Here is a 15,809-nt window from a genome sequence, read left to right on the forward strand (position 1 = left end):
ATACAAATACGGATTACGGTTTTTTATTCCCTCTCGTACGGTATTAATAAGCTTACTAATTCCAAAGGTAAAAAAAAAAATTCATAAATAGAGCAAAGTTCAAAATAACTAACTAACTAAAGAAAATTGCCATCTTTATTCTCCTCTATAATATTTTTTTTTTTTTTTTTTTTTTCACAACCTATCTCTCTTATTACCGCCTACATTCTATACAAACTCATTAACTATTTAATAATCTATCTTTTTCTAAACGTTATCTTGACAAGTTAAGAAAAGGAAAAAAAAAAAAAAAAATACAACAATAACGAAAACTGTATCAATAATACGACTAACGCCACTTACATAACAACAAAGCAATGGAATTATCAGATAGAGTAATCATCTCAAAACCTTTATATATCAAAGAACCTGCTAAACATTGTGGCTATTGTAAAGGAATGAAGGATGAAAGTTTCAGAAGTTATTTTAGTTTAGATTCATGGTACAATTTACACAATAAGAATGGTAGAGATGATCTGGATAATTTGGAATTTAATAATTGTACACTAGGGCTCCAAGCAGAACTAATTCCAGTTGAGATATATGATGAATTGTGCAACATGGGATTCAGAAGGAGTGGCAATTTTTTGTATAAACAAGATTTACTAAGAAATTGCTGCAGATTATTCACCATTAGGACTACCTTTGAACAATGTAAATTATCTAAGGAATTGAAAAGTTGTATAAAAAGGTTTAAAAAAAAAATGGTAACACAACAAATACCGTTACCATCGCGCAAACAACAGCGCAAACAGGAAGCTTTTGACATGATGAAGGAATTGTATGAAATTGAAAAATACAGCGACACTTTTTATACCAAGTTCGAGCCTAGTGTTTTCTCAAAGGCAAAATATGAATTGTTTATTAAATACCAAAATCAAGTTCATAATGATTATAAAACTAGTGAAGAGTCATTTAAGAGATTTTTGTGTCAAAGTCCATTCCCCGAAGACGTGGTGGCAGGCACAAAAGAGGAATGGGAAGAATTAAATAATTGGCAAAAAACTTATGAGGAGGAATTTATTGATTGCACTGTCGATAGCAAAATACGAAAACCCTTTAAAAGAATCGGACCAGTCCATGAATGCTATTATTACAATGATAAGTTAATTGCACTTGGTGTTTTGGATTTTTTGCCCAGTGGTATTTCGTCAGTTTATTTTATCTGGGACCCTGACTTCCATAAACTCAATTTAGGGAAAATTAGTGCCCTACATGAATTAAGTCTAGTTGAATTATCTAAAAAAAATTATTATTATTTGGGATATTATATTGAAGATTGTACAAAGATGGTTTATAAGAAGAAATTTGGTGGAGAATTATTGGATGTTTGTAATAATCAATATGTTCCATTACATATAGTTGAACATATGATCCAACATGGAAAATTCTTTGTATTGTCTAATCGTAAAGGTCGGGGGATCGTCAATAAAGAGCAAGAGGGGGAGGAGAAGGGAGAGGACACTTATGACGATGATGAAGAAGAAGACGAAGAAGACGAAGAAGATCACTATGAGCTACCTATAAATAACAAGATCAAATTTGATTTAAATAAACCATTAATTAATATAGCCGAAAAGATATATGGAGAAAAGGAGGGCTTAGCTACTCATAGTGCCAACTTGTCAATTAATAAATTGATGGATTATGGTATTGAATATACTCCCGAAATTTTCAACGATTTATATAAGTTAAAACCACTAAAATTACCAATTGTTTTGAACAATAATAACAGGTTTTTTGATGGTGGTGCTACTGATAACGATGACAATATTTTAACAAACAACAAAATGGAAGATGAGGAAAGCAGTGAAGAGGAATTTTTTGAAGAAGAAGATGGCGATGTACCGGGATATACTAAAGAGATATATAGCATTCCAAATGTGGTTCCAGGACTATTGCCGATGTGGCAAATATTACAAATAATTGAGAGTGGTGAGATTGACCGGTTGAACAACAAATTAATGATTTATAACACTAGAAATGGACAGGTTAGATTGGTTAGAGATTTTTCAAAGGAAAGTAAAAGAACTAAAAGATGTATTTGCAATGTTATTAGATTACTGGGACTAAAGATAACCGCTAAATCCTTGATTATTATTTAGTAGTTTTGACAAGAATGCTATGTGTGAATATATATATTGTTTTCATTTCGCATATCAATAAAATTTACATATTACTAACTGAGATTTTTTATTTTTACCATAAAAAAAAAAAAAATTCACGGATTAGAAAATTTTTAACGGAGACCGTAGACAATACGATGCCTGGACAAATTTGAATTAGTTTCTCGGACACAATTTTTTTTTAGTTTTCGAAATATTGCGAAAAAAAATGTTTTTTTTTTTTTTTTTTTTATATCTCTTGTCTTGACTTATCTTATACATTGAAACTTTTCATACCTAAACTTCACCCTCATTTAGTTACAAAAAAAAAAAAAAAAAAAAAAAAAAAACACATTATCACTATCATGTCTGACATTAATGAGCTAGTAAATCTTATTGAATTGCTTTATTCACCTGAAAGGCCAGCCAATTTCAATGATATTCAAAAACATTTACTTTCCATCCAAAAATCACCACAAGGTGCACACTTAGCAAATCAATTATTGTCATTTTCAAACAGTACCAATGGCCCTACCTTATCTTCAAATGTTCAATATTTTGCTGCTTTGACATTGACTGTTCAAATTAATCATTATTTTGTCAATAACAGCAATAATACGGGTGAAGAAGAACAAGAGCGTGAAAAATTTGGCTTGGTTATATTAAAAGATAATTTAAATCATTTAATTACTTATATTTTAAACTATTTAAACTCTCAACAGCAACAAACAACAAGTGATAATGGTTTACTTGTCATTAAAAAATTAATGTCGAATTTGGCTTTAATCTTTATGTATATTAATGAAAAAAAACTTGTTTGGAAAAATCCAATTTTTACCTTAATCTATTTGTTACAACAAAATTATAACCCCAACAACGATAGTATTGATAATAACAATGTTTTATTTCAAAGTTTAAATGTCGATATTTCATATGAAGATTTAATTAACTTTATCAAGGTGGGGAATGTAGCTGACAACAGCAACAACAAATTGTTATTATTTTTTACGAGCATTATTGTTGAAGAGTTAGTCAAGTGTCAATCTAGTAGAAGCTCATTCATAAAATTGGCAAATGTTTTTCAAGTTGTTCACGATAGTTTGTACACTTGTACTTTTTCCATATTTGCTGAAAATTTACGTTGTCTATTATATAATAAGGGATCCAAAGATCTTAACGCATATTTGACAGATTTATTATTTCGTTGCATTTCTAGTTGGTGTGATTACGTTATTACCATCAGTGAGCATGCTGGCAGCGATGCTAGAATTGATTTAAATAATTTTTTTGAGATTTTGATCCAACTATTGACAAACGATACTGTTGACTTCCAATACACCGCTGAAATAATTAAAATTTTAAAGGATATTATCACTACAAGCCCATATATGCTTAATTACGAAATCCGTACCAAATTAGAGGTTCTATTATTGCCAACAAATAATGCCGATTCCTGGATGTTGAAATATATGAACCATTGCGTTACTAATGAATTATACGAGGGTCCATTAAAAGACTTGTCTACCTTATTAGTCACATTATTATTGGTGTATGTTATTAGAACATGCAACAGGCTATTCACCAATATTCCGACGGACAATAACAGCCAGAATAAGAACGAACTAGAAGTTCAGGAATATATTAAAGTTTTGTTACAACTGACTAATTTCCCACTTATTCCGGTGTTGCAGGAGTCTTTCAGTGTTGAAATGGTTGATTTTTGGACTGATTTGGCAGAAAGTTATCAATCATTACCAGTGGATGTTTACAAAGAGGAAAACATTGCTATTGCCAATGATTTATTTGGACAGGTTATTTCTATATATTTGCCCAAATTGAGTCTCTTGAATAAACAGAAAATTTTGGATTATATTGATGGAGATGAAAGCGAAAAACACTTGTTGTATTCTTTCAACGACTTTAGAGATGCATCAAAAGATTTATGTGATTCATTGTGGAGCATTTTGGGAAATAAAAATTTGACTAACGTTTTAATTAAAACTGTTATTGATAGCGAAGATTTGTTTGAAATCGAAGTTTGTTGTAGTCTATTAGTGAAATTACTGAAAAGCATGAATTTATCAATGTCTCCCGAAATTTGTAATGAATTAAACTCTTGCAATGGGAAATTCGTAACCAATGTTTTAAATTTATTAACTACTGGTTTGACACATCCCTCATTACCTTTGGATTTTGTCAGAACTGGCTCTGATTTGTTACTGTCTATATACGGGTTTTTCAACACTGATATCGGTGCTGACAAGTTAGATCATGTTGTCCAAAGTTTATTACAATCCATGAATTATGTTACCAATAACATCGAAAATGATACCACCAGCAACATAGAAATACTTATTACACGTACAATTACTACTTTGTGCGAAAACTGCAGATTCCGAATGCATTCATATATATCCACATTTGCCGAGATTTTACATTTGTTTTTAAAACCCAATAGCAAACACAGTCCATTTATTTTGGAAAGTTTTTCTCGTGGGTACGGTGCATTAGTCAGTAGTGTCGATGTCAAGAAATCTGAAAGTTTGCAAGCCATTCAAGAAAGACAATATTTATTTGTGAATAAATTTTTGGATATGGTGTATGAATGCTGCACTAATGCATTTAATGACAACAGTAATGCTGCTATTAGTGGTAATAATGGTTCAGAAGCTTTTCGAGATTATTTGTTAACGTTATTGAAATGTATCAATGAATTCAGTACCGGATTTTTATTCAAAGAGGATGACAACGCGTTTTATGGATATAATACCAATGGAACCAACACCAACACAACTGGGGGTGATGATTTTACATATGATGCTGCAAACAATTCTATTAGCTTCAATGACGAAGACGATGATAGAGAGACTAATGCTGTTTTGGATTTAACTGCCACATATGTGATTCCTTTGACCAAATTTTGGATTGAAAACAGCAAGCCAATTTCTGGAAAAGTCTTAGCTCTAATGAATTGTATATTTACCAATTACCCGAGATCTAATAAGGATAGCGAGTTTATTGAAGTATCGTGCTTAATTATGGGTAAGAACTTTTCCGCCACCACCGCTGTTGGCGGTGATAAGGGAATTGAAGACCGCAACGTTTTCCCCTTCAAATTTGAGATTGATGAGGCAATGCAGTTTATCGAAACACGTATTGCACAGTGTGAAATGTCTACATGTTTTGCTTACATTGAGTATTTGATTGAAGTGATAACAAGATTTTTAATTTACAATAAAAATTTAGATGTTCAGAAATTTGATTTTATTTTGGAAAATTTCTTTTACAGATATTATCAACAATATATCGTAAATGATCCTGACCTAATCCAGCATACGTGTGCATATATAAACAGTGTTTTAGAATTAATCCCAGATGTTGTTTTACACTCTAAAGTGATGCAAACTAGCTTTTTTCAAAATTTCATGGAATTATTGGGCCAATTAAGAGAAACATTTAGTATTAAATGCATCACGAAATTTTGGGTTAAAATTTTAAACAACAGGAAATATAATCAAGAGGATTCAAAGTATGTTCAGAATCTAATGACCGATGGCGGCTTGGGTATTAATTTGACGCAGAAAACCTTATGTGGTATATTACTATGTAAAAGAAGCGATTTAAATTTATATTGTGATTTACTAAGAACCATAATTGCTAAGTATCCTTTACAGAGTAAGAAATGGCTAATTCATGAATTGAGTAACGATGAACAAGTATTGCAACTGATACCCACAACAACTATTAGCGATACCAAACATTCGACTTTCATTGAGAAATTAATGCTAAGCCACAATTCCAGAAATACTTTGAATGCAGTTACTGAATGGTGGGTAGCGTGTACTGGATTACCAACGTATTAGTTTTGGCATAGAGAAAGAATGGATTGTAAATAAAAGAAAAGAGAGAGAGAGAAGGATGCAAGAGGAAACGACGGGTTAATGAATTAGTAGAGATTTTGGAAAATGCATTGTAAATCGGTAATATCTCCAAAGGATGATAAGGCCAAAAGGACTGTGCGAGATTTCTAAATGAACTTGTCGGTGTTATATATAAGACCGTATTGATTTATACATAGACACATCCGTACATAACATATATATATATATATATATATTTCCCACTCTTTTTATCTTTTATCTTTTTATCTTTTTCCCCGAAAATGTCAGCACTCCAAATTTCGTTTTAATTACTTAATACGAAGAATGTGTCAGATTGAAAGAATCATAGCATTATTTCAACTAAGAAGCAACTATCAGATGAAAGCGGCATTTAATTTATAGGACCGTCTATCATATTACTTTCCTTCTTTTTAGTCATTTAGTAAACTGATTAATTTAATTTATTTCCAAGATCATATATATATAAATATACTTTTAATTCTACTTTTTATTTATCCACAACAAGGAAAGAGAGGAAGGGAAAAAAAGAAAAAGAAATAACAATAACAACAACGATGACTACTTCTGATATCCTACCACAAGCTAAAGATTTTTCAAATTTATACAGTAGAGAAACCTTGAGAAGGTTTCCTTCTCCAATCAAAACAACCATGGCATATTTTCAAGATCCTAATATTGTATTTTTAGGAGCCGGTATGCCACCTGCTGAATTGTTCCCATTAAAATCGTTAAAAGTTGAAACACATAAACCACCCTTCCAAGATTTTAAAAATTTAAATCCAGAAAAATCATCAATCTTCTGTGACATCCAAAGAGATATTGAAAATTTGGAGATTCCAATGGATGTTCCCTTGTCTAGAGCTTTACAATATGGCAATTCTAGGGGACAAAAAGAATTATTAAGCTTTTTAAAATCCCATACCGAAATATTTCACACTTTGAATTATAAGAACTGGGATATTATTACTACTACTGGTTCTACTCAAGCTTGGGATGCTGCTTTAAGAATATTTTGCAATGAAGGCGACACAATTTTATTGGAAGAGTATACTTATTCTAGCAGCTACGAGGCTGCAATGAGTCAAGGTATTAACTGCATCCCTTTGTCAATGGATTCCAAGGGTATTATCGTGGAGAGTCTAGAATTACTGTTAGAAAATTGGGATGAGATGTACACTGGTATACCTAAACCCAAGCTTTTATACACCATTCCAACTGGTCAAAATCCAACTGGTATCACTTTATGTGATGAAAGAAAACCACTAATTTATAAACTTGCACAAAAACATAATTTGATAATAATTGAGGATGAGCCATATTATTTTTTACAGATGCCAGCATATAATGAATCTGGTAGCACTAACGAGATTGACAGGTTCAGTTCTCACGCTGAGTTTATTAATTCTTTGGCCAAAAGCTTCTTGTCTTTGGATACTGATGGGAGAGTATTAAGGATGGACTCTGTCTCTAAAACTTTTGCACCAGGTTGCAGATTTGGCTGGCTAACCGGTTCCAAACCCATTCTAGATGTTTTTTGGGATTTACATGAAGTCTCTATCCAATCTACTTGTGGGTTTGCTCAAAGTATTATTAACGGTATCTTAAATAGATGGGGACAGGAAGGTTACATTAACTGGTTAATTAAAATAAGACAAGAATATACTTTGAAAAGGAATTGGTGTTTGGACAATTTGTTCAAATATTTACCCATGAATATTATTAGATTTGCTTCTATCCCAACAGCTGGCATGTTTTTCACCATCTATATTGATATTTCTAAGCACCCGTTGTCTAAAAAAATGGATACTCAACAAATTGAAAACTATTTTTATGACAAGTTTGTGCAAAATGGTGTATTACTAACCATGGGGTCTTGGTTTAAAGTGAAAAATGTCGCTACTCTTACAACTGGCACTGTTTCTACTAAAGCTAACGTTGTAGATACTACGAAGAATGAAAGCAATTTTGTAATGTTCAGAGGCACTTATGCTGCTGTTGATCCAGCAAAAATGGAACTAGGAATGAAAATTTTAGGGAGTGTATTAAAACAAGAGTTTGGATTGGATTAGTTTATATTTGTTTTTATAGTGCTTTAATCTTTGAGGGAATATTAATTATTAATTTTAAAATGAGAAAGTCTTATGTTACCAATAATGTTTTTTTTTTTTTTTTTTTTTTTTTTTTTTTTTTTTATCTGGCAATATCTTTGCTTTATATATAAGTTATCAATATTATCATAATTATCTTTTTTTTTTTTTTTTTTTTTTTTTTTTTCTTTTTTTTTTTTTTTCAAAATAAAGATTGTTTAAGATCCATTCTTTTTTTCCTAGCGTTTAATCTTAGTTTCTGTAATGTACTCAAACTATTCCACCATTTTAAATATAGTTGCATATCTAAATTTTCATTCAAAGCTTTATAAAATATTGTTTTATCCTTATCACTTTGATTAAAAATATTATTAATAGTGGTTCTTAAGTGACAGCCATCATCGTATTTACTCAAAATTTTGCTCAAAGTTTGTACTTTTTCCAGCGTTTTGCTTATTTCTTTCAATAATATTTGATTTTTTCTATACAATAATTCATATTTTTGCAAGGTTGAATTAAGTGGCATAAGCGTTTTAAACCCAGCTTCATCATAACAAAATAATTCATGTAAGGATAATTTATTTATGTCTACTAACAAACTTGTGTCGTTATAATTCTCCTTATTTGAGACCTTTGTCTGCTTATAAATATCTTCACAATCGACATTAAATTTTTTTTTTCTGACGGTACTTTTCGAACCGTTTTTATCATTTGTTAATGTTTTCAATTCAATATTTGGCGATTTAACAATATTCATATTATATCGACTCTGGATTAAGTCGCCACTTAAAATAAGTTTTTCTAGATACATATATTTAATTAATTCCTCTGTTTTTTGAATTTTTTTATTATTTACTTGGTCTTTGATATTGAAATAATTCCTAGGTTTAGCAGAATTTTTTCTAATAATAATCTTATCGAATTGGGCAATATTGTTGATATTAGGCTTGATTGCTGGTTTAAAATCAGACTTGATGTTAACCAACATATTATCTCCATAAGCATTTCCCTTATCTGACAAAATCACGTACTTTTCGTATATTTTGCAACTTTTTAGAAAATGGGGATGTATTTTGTATTCTAAATAATAGACTTTAATATTGTTATTGTTTACGAGAGGAAGTTTTATATTTGATTTTATTCTATAAATTTTTGATGGACTTGAGATTATAACGGTGTTTACTTGAACTTCATATTTATTTCTGTTAGAATGATTCTTAGTGCTCTCATAATAAAGTATTTGCTGCTCAACATTTTTGTTAAAAGTAGTTTCATTTAAAAATCTTAGACTAATATGGTGTTTAAATTTATCAATATCGGTGTTATTATTTTCTAGTAAACTGTGGAGCAAAAGTCCAAAAACATTAGTTAGCTTTGTTCTAGTAACTATTGGTATTCTCTGCTTGTCCTTTTTAGTATCCGCTATGCAGCCATAATGGAGCCGATTAAAAAAACTTTTAAAATTATTTTTTTTAATGGAAAAAAAATCAGCGGAGGTGTTTAAGTTTTTATCTTTGAGAGTTATTTTTTCTGTATTAATATGTACATCTTGAACTTCATCGTTCATTTTTAAAGTATTTGATATATATATCTTTTTCTCCTTTTTATTTTTTTCTGTTTATAATTAGTTTTAATTTTTTTTTTTTTTTTTTTTTTAATTTTTTAATTTTTTAATTTTTGTTTTTTTGTTGAAAATGTTATTCTATATATATATATATATTTAAAGAAATGGAACTTGGAATTACTGTCACATGGTATTAAATTAGTTAGATTATTTTGTGGCCATCTGTTATATTGAATTAAGTATAAAATTAATTATTATTATTTGAACCTGAAAAAAAAAAAATAGCTGGCACAGACTTTTTTAATTTTATTTTACCTATTATGGAAACGCCTATATTTGTGAATCCGAAACACGAAAAAGGACAATTAAAAATATTACCGAGAAGCAAACTTTTATTTTTTTTTTTCGGACTTTCCCCCTCACTGTCTTATTTGTATTTGTTTTTTTTGTATATGTTTTTTCTTTTTGTCATCAACTAAGATTATACTTTCCTATTAATTGATAGTATGGCTGGAAATTGAGATAGCTTATTTCTAAGTTTTCAAGTTCAATCTAATAAAGGATAAAGGATTTAAAAAATTGCATAGGAAATTTTAATCTGTATAGTAAATGAAAATTTTAAAAGTGCCTTGGCTAGGCCATATAGACGAACATAGAAAATATGAAGTTTATACAGTAGACATATCTAAAGACAATGAGCATGTAGCAACAGGTGGTTTGGACGGATTAGTTAAAATATGGTCCTTATCTTCAATAATTAACGTACAGCATCAAGAAAAACAAACTCCAATTAACAAACAAAAACCATTGGCTAGCATGAGTAGGCATACAGGAGCAGTTACAGTTGTAAAGTTTTCGCCTGACGGAAAATATCTAGCTACTGGGTCAGACGATAGAATTATATTGATATGGGAGAAAGAGTCAACAATCTCCCCATCAGTGTCAACAGTAGAAGCAACAATTAATGTGAATAGTGCGTTTGGGTCAGATAGGAGTGATGAACATTGGGTAGTAAGAAAAAGATTAGCCGCCCATGAAAATGATATACAAGACCTTTGCTGGTCTCCTGATTCTAGTTTGTTGGTTTCGGTTGGTCTAGACAGAAGCATCCTTGTATGGAACGGGATAACGTTTGAAAAAATTAAAAAATTTGATGTACATAATTCGCATGTAAAAGGTGTAATTTTTGATCCTGCAAATAAATATTTTGCTACGGCATCCGATGATAGAACAGTGAAAATTTTCAGGTATCACAAGAATGATGGAGATTTAAGCTTTTCAATTGAATCAGTTGTTACAGAGCCCTTTAAGGGGTCTCCGTTGACCACATATTTTAGAAGATTATCTTGGTCTCCAGATGGGCAACATATAGCAGTGCCCAATGCAACAAATGGGCCCGTTTCGTCAGTAGCAATTATTGATAGAGGGAGCTGGGACTCTGATATTAGCTTGATTGGCCATGTGGAGCCAACTGAAGTAGCCAGGTTTAATCCCAGATTATACAAAAAGGAAAAGAAAAGTACAGTTGGGAACAAAGAAATTGATACTACCAAGGGAAACAAAAACGATCAAGGAACAGCGGAAAAAGAAGAAGAAGTTGATTCTATCGTGTGTACTGCGGGTCGAGATAAGTCACTGGTGTTATGGACTACTAATAGGGAAAGACCAATATTTATATCATATGACATTGCACTTAAGTCTATAACTGATATGTGTTGGAATCCTACGGGTAACATTTTGTTAGTGGCATCATTAGATGGTTCCATAACCCCTGTAATATTCCATGAAAACGAATTGGGCACTCCAATACCTTTGGAGGAAAATATCAAATACTTGCACAGATATGGGGCAGGTAAAGAATCTAATTTATGTGCAGAAAGTGTTGATCAATTAAAGTTGGAGGAATTAGCATCGAAAGAACAGAAAAAACTGATTAAATCTTTTGCTGCAAGAAAAAAAAAAACAGAACCAATTAACATAAACAAGGATATACAGAGGACAACGGAAGAACCCAAAATAAACATTTTAATACCGAAAAGGAAAAAAGATTCGATGAAGAACATTCCATCGGCCGTTCCCACTGTGAAAATTACTAAGAGTGGTAAAAAAAGAGTGACCCCGATTTTAATATCTACTACCACCAATACGTCTGTTAGCGCATTCAAATCATCTAAAAGTGATAGCACTCGTGAAGGTAATAAGAACAATGTTATAAAAACTAAGAAAAAAGCAAATCTCCTATTTGGCTCACAATTATCTAGATCATCATATCCGGTGCCAAGGCTGGGTGTACAAACATTGATTATGGGTATAAAAGACCGGTTATTTGATTCAAGCGTTAATAATATTGAAACCAAAGAGAACGTCAATGGATTGACTAGTAATAGGCATTCTTCAAATTGGAAAATTCCCAGCAGTGAAAATACAAAGAATGATATTGCATATTCGTCTCCGCTTCAAAAACCTCGCCAATTGGTACTTAAAAAGGCAAAGATAGATAATATCAGTGGTAGTGGCGCTATTAACATACAATATAGTTCATATCATCGTATTTTGCCCGATGACGATATTGTAATAGTTCAATATGGTGAAAACATAGAAGCATTGCATATCTTGGAGATCAAAAATGGGGTGGAAAGATCTATTCAATTTGATAAAGAGGCACTATTGGAAAACCCAACAAAATTATGTGGGTATCATGAAGGTAAATTAACAATGACTGCTTATCTACCGGAAGTAGTAAACTGTGCCATTGGTTCTACCAAATGTCAATGCTGGATAATTGCCACCACCGAAGGCTCTATTTATATTTTTTCAGAAAATGGAAAATTAAAAATGCCAAAGTTATCTATCGGGTACAAGATTATCAAGTTAGAAATACATAATGAGTGTTATTTGGTAGCTCTTAGCGAAAATGGATTGTTTTTTTGTTGGGATCTGTTGAATTGCAGATCCATTTTTCAGAAAATATCTATAGCACCATTATTGGTGGATGAAGGTAGTTTACAATCTGGTGGCAAAGTTAGAGTTGATAGAAAGTTAGTCAAATTTCATTTAGATATTAAAGCCATGGAATTGGAAGTGATCATAAAAAGAAATGACAATGAGGAAGAGTTCAAAAACAAAAAAAAAAAAAAGACTTTGATTATAACATTGAAATTCATAATGATAAAATGTTATGTTCGTATGTTTGGAATAATGCTATGGGATGTTGGTTTAGGTCCAAAAACACGAAGGCGGCCGATGCCGGCGAGCGAACGGAGTCATCATAATATTTGCATATATAATTAAATGCTTTTTTTTTTTTTTTGGTTGTTTAATTCGCCGGTACCGGTGATTCCTTAACCAAATTTTTTGTTCACCATGCGTTATTGACTTGCGGGTTCCAAAATTATTTCGACGGGAAAAAAAAAAAAAAAATTAATGTCTAAGCATCAAAGATTTATTATAAATTTATATATAAGAAGAGTGATATTTATTTATTTATTTTTTTTTTTTTCTTCTTTTTTTTTCTGCTCACATCTCTTTATTGTATTTTGTAGAATGGAATATTGAAAGATATATATTATTACCAAAAAAAAAGAAAATCAGATAAAAAGACAGAAAAATAAAACATGTCAACCACTCAAAAGACATTATACGACAAGGTTTTCGAAGACCATGTTGTTCACAAGGATGAATCTAATTCATACTTGTTATATATTGACAGACACTTAGTCCATGAAGTTACCTCCCCACAGGCTTTTGAGGGTTTAAAAAATGCCGACAGAAAAGTTAGAAGAACTGATTGTACTTTAGCCACTGTTGACCACAATATCCCAACTATTTCTAGAAAATCATTTAAAAACATTGATACCTTTATTAGTCAGCCAGATTCTCGTTTACAAGTTAAAACTTTAGAGCAAAATGTCAAGGATTTTGATGTCACCTTTTTCGGCATGACTGATTCCAGACAGGGGATTGTTCATGTTATTGGACCCGAACAAGGGTTTACTTTGCCAGGTACCACTGTTGTTTGTGGTGATTCCCATACTTCTACTCATGGTGCCTTTGGTGCTTTGGCATTTGGTATTGGTACTTCTGAAGTTGAGCATGTGTTGGCTACACAAACTATCATCCAATCTAAATCTAAAAACATGAGAATCTTCATTGAAGGTAAATTATCACCAGGTGTCACCTCAAAGGATTTAATCTTGCACATCATCGGTGTTATTGGTACTGCTGGTGGTACTGGCTGTGTCATTGAATTTGCCGGAGAAGCCATTGAAGACTTAACTATGGAAGCTAGAATGTCCATGTGTAACATGGCTATTGAAGCTGGTGCAAGAGCCGGTATGATCAAGCCTGATGAAACCACCTATAATTATGTCAAAGGGCGTCCATTAGCTCCAAAGGGTGAAGAATGGGAAAAGGCATTAAAATACTGGAAAACTTTGTACTCAGATGAAGGTGCCCATTTTGATTATGATATTACTATTAAAGCCGTTGATATTATTCCAACCATTACTTGGGGTACTTCTCCTCAAGACGCCTTGCCAATCACGGCCAGTGTTCCTGATCCAAGTAATGTCAAGGATGTGATTAAGAAATCAGGTATGGAAAGAGCTTTGAAATATATGGGTTTGAAAGCTAATACTCCATTGAAAGAAATTACGATTGACAAAGTTTTTATTGGTTCCTGTACCAATTCTCGTATTGAAGATTTGAGAGCTGCTGCCAAAGTAGTTAAGGGGTATAAGAAAGCCCCAACTGTTAAACTGGCTATGGTTGTTCCAGGCTCCGGGTTAATTAAGCAGCGTGCTGAAGCTGAAGGTTTAGATAAAATCTTTGAAGATGCTGGTTTTGAATGGAGAGAAGCCGGTTGTTCCATGTGTTTGGGTATGAATCCTGATATTTTGGATCCAGAGGAACGTTGTGCCTCAACTTCCAACAGAAACTTTGAAGGTCGTCAAGGTGCTTTGTCCAGAACACATTTGATGTCACCTGCCATGGCTGCAGCTGCTGGTATTAATGGTCATTTTGTTGATATTAGAGAGCACGTTTACAAGGATGGCGATATTGCTAAAGTCCCAATTGTTGCTCAAGAAGAAGATGATAAGGAGTTACAAGAGAAGGTTTATGAACATGAAAAGGCTCCTTTACAACCTGGTGAAACTGTTGAAGAGGAAATACAAGATGAAATTAATGATATTCCACCAAATGATCATACCTTGGAAGAACATTCTCCAAAAAAGGAAGCTGTTCCTTCTAGTATGCAACCATTTTTAGTTTTGACTGGTATTGCTGCCCCATTAGATAAGGCTAATGTTGACACTGATGCAATTATTCCTAAACAATTTTTGAAAACCATCAAGAGAACTGGTTTGAAAGCTGGTTTATTTTATGAATGGCGTTTTAGAAAAGATACTAATGGCAAAGACCAAGAGACCGATTTTGTTTTGAATGTTGAGCCATATAGAAACGCTGAGATTTTAGTTGTGACTGGGGACAATTTCGGATGTGGTTCTTCTAGAGAACATGCTCCTTGGGCTTTAAAAGATTTTGGTATTAAATCCATAATTGCTCCATCTTTTGGTGATATTTTCTACAACAATTCCTTTAAAAATGGTTTGTTACCAATTAGATTGCCACAGGAGACTATTGCAAGTGTTTTGTACCCATTGGCCAAAAAGGGTATTAAGTTGACAATTGATTTGCCAAAACAACAAATCTTGGATCCAGAGGGTAACGTTTTAATTGAAAAGTTTGATGTTGAACCATTTAGAAAACACTGTCTGGTCAATGGCTTAGATGATATTGGTATCACATTGCAAAAGGAAGAATTCATTAATAAATATGAAGCTATTAGAAGAGAAAAGTTTTCTTTCTTAGAAGGTGGTGCTAAATTAATTAAGCCAATTAAAGGCACGAAAAAGAGCCCATACGGTAACACTGCCCAAGAGTGGTGATTGCAAGAAGTTTTTTTTTACTTGTAATCATTTATTTATTTATTAAACAATTACTTAGGAATTGTTTATCTTTGGTTTTTGGTACAAAAAAAAAAAGACAGAAACCTATCTATTTATTATTTATTTATTAATTTATTTAACTATTTATTTATTTATTTACTTAT

The 15,809-nt window shown here is 31.8% G+C and overlaps 6 protein-coding genes across 6 annotated transcripts; 5 read left to right on the forward strand and 1 right to left on the reverse strand.

The window, feature by feature from the left end:
* Nucleotides 1–356: 356 nt before the first annotated feature.
* ATE1 (arginyltransferase) lies at nt 357–2,144 on the forward strand (the record flags this gene model as incomplete). Its single annotated transcript, XM_046080379.1, has 1 exon — nt 357–2,144. The coding sequence occupies one exon, from the start codon at nt 357–359 to the stop codon at nt 2,142–2,144; it is 1,788 nt and encodes a 595-aa protein (XP_045935646.1).
* A 365-nt stretch (nt 2,145–2,509) lies between these two features.
* KAP122 (Kap122p) lies at nt 2,510–6,007 on the forward strand (the record flags this gene model as incomplete). The annotated part of the gene is made up of 1 exon (XM_046080380.1): nt 2,510–6,007. One exon carries the CDS (start codon nt 2,510–2,512, stop codon nt 6,005–6,007), a length of 3,498 nt encoding a protein of 1,165 aa, XP_045935647.1.
* Nucleotides 6,008–6,600: 593 nt separating this feature from the next.
* On the forward strand, nt 6,601–8,115 carry SCDLUD_001488 (uncharacterized protein; the record flags this gene model as incomplete). Its single annotated transcript, XM_046080381.1, has 1 exon — nt 6,601–8,115. One exon carries the CDS (start codon nt 6,601–6,603, stop codon nt 8,113–8,115), a length of 1,515 nt encoding a protein of 504 aa, XP_045935648.1.
* A 220-nt stretch (nt 8,116–8,335) lies between these two features.
* Nucleotides 8,336–9,700, reverse strand: SCDLUD_001489 (uncharacterized protein; the record flags this gene model as incomplete). Its single annotated transcript, XM_046076844.1, has 1 exon — nt 8,336–9,700. The coding sequence occupies one exon, from the start codon at nt 9,698–9,700 to the stop codon at nt 8,336–8,338; it is 1,365 nt and encodes a 454-aa protein (XP_045935649.1).
* Nucleotides 9,701–10,306: 606 nt separating this feature from the next.
* Nucleotides 10,307–12,988, forward strand: HIR1 (Hir1p; the record flags this gene model as incomplete). Its single annotated transcript, XM_046080382.1, has 1 exon — nt 10,307–12,988. The coding sequence occupies one exon, from the start codon at nt 10,307–10,309 to the stop codon at nt 12,986–12,988; it is 2,682 nt and encodes an 893-aa protein (XP_045935650.1).
* A 323-nt stretch (nt 12,989–13,311) lies between these two features.
* On the forward strand, nt 13,312–15,645 carry LEU1 (3-isopropylmalate dehydratase LEU1; the record flags this gene model as incomplete). The annotated part of the gene is made up of 1 exon (XM_046080383.1): nt 13,312–15,645. One exon carries the CDS (start codon nt 13,312–13,314, stop codon nt 15,643–15,645), a length of 2,334 nt encoding a protein of 777 aa, XP_045935651.1.
* Between the last annotated feature and the right edge of the window lie 164 nt (nt 15,646–15,809).

This window comes from Saccharomycodes ludwigii, chromosome II (genome assembly GCF_020623625.1).
Source record: "Saccharomycodes ludwigii strain NBRC 1722 chromosome II, whole genome shotgun sequence".
NCBI lineage: Eukaryota > Fungi > Ascomycota > Saccharomycetes > Saccharomycodales > Saccharomycodaceae > Saccharomycodes > Saccharomycodes ludwigii.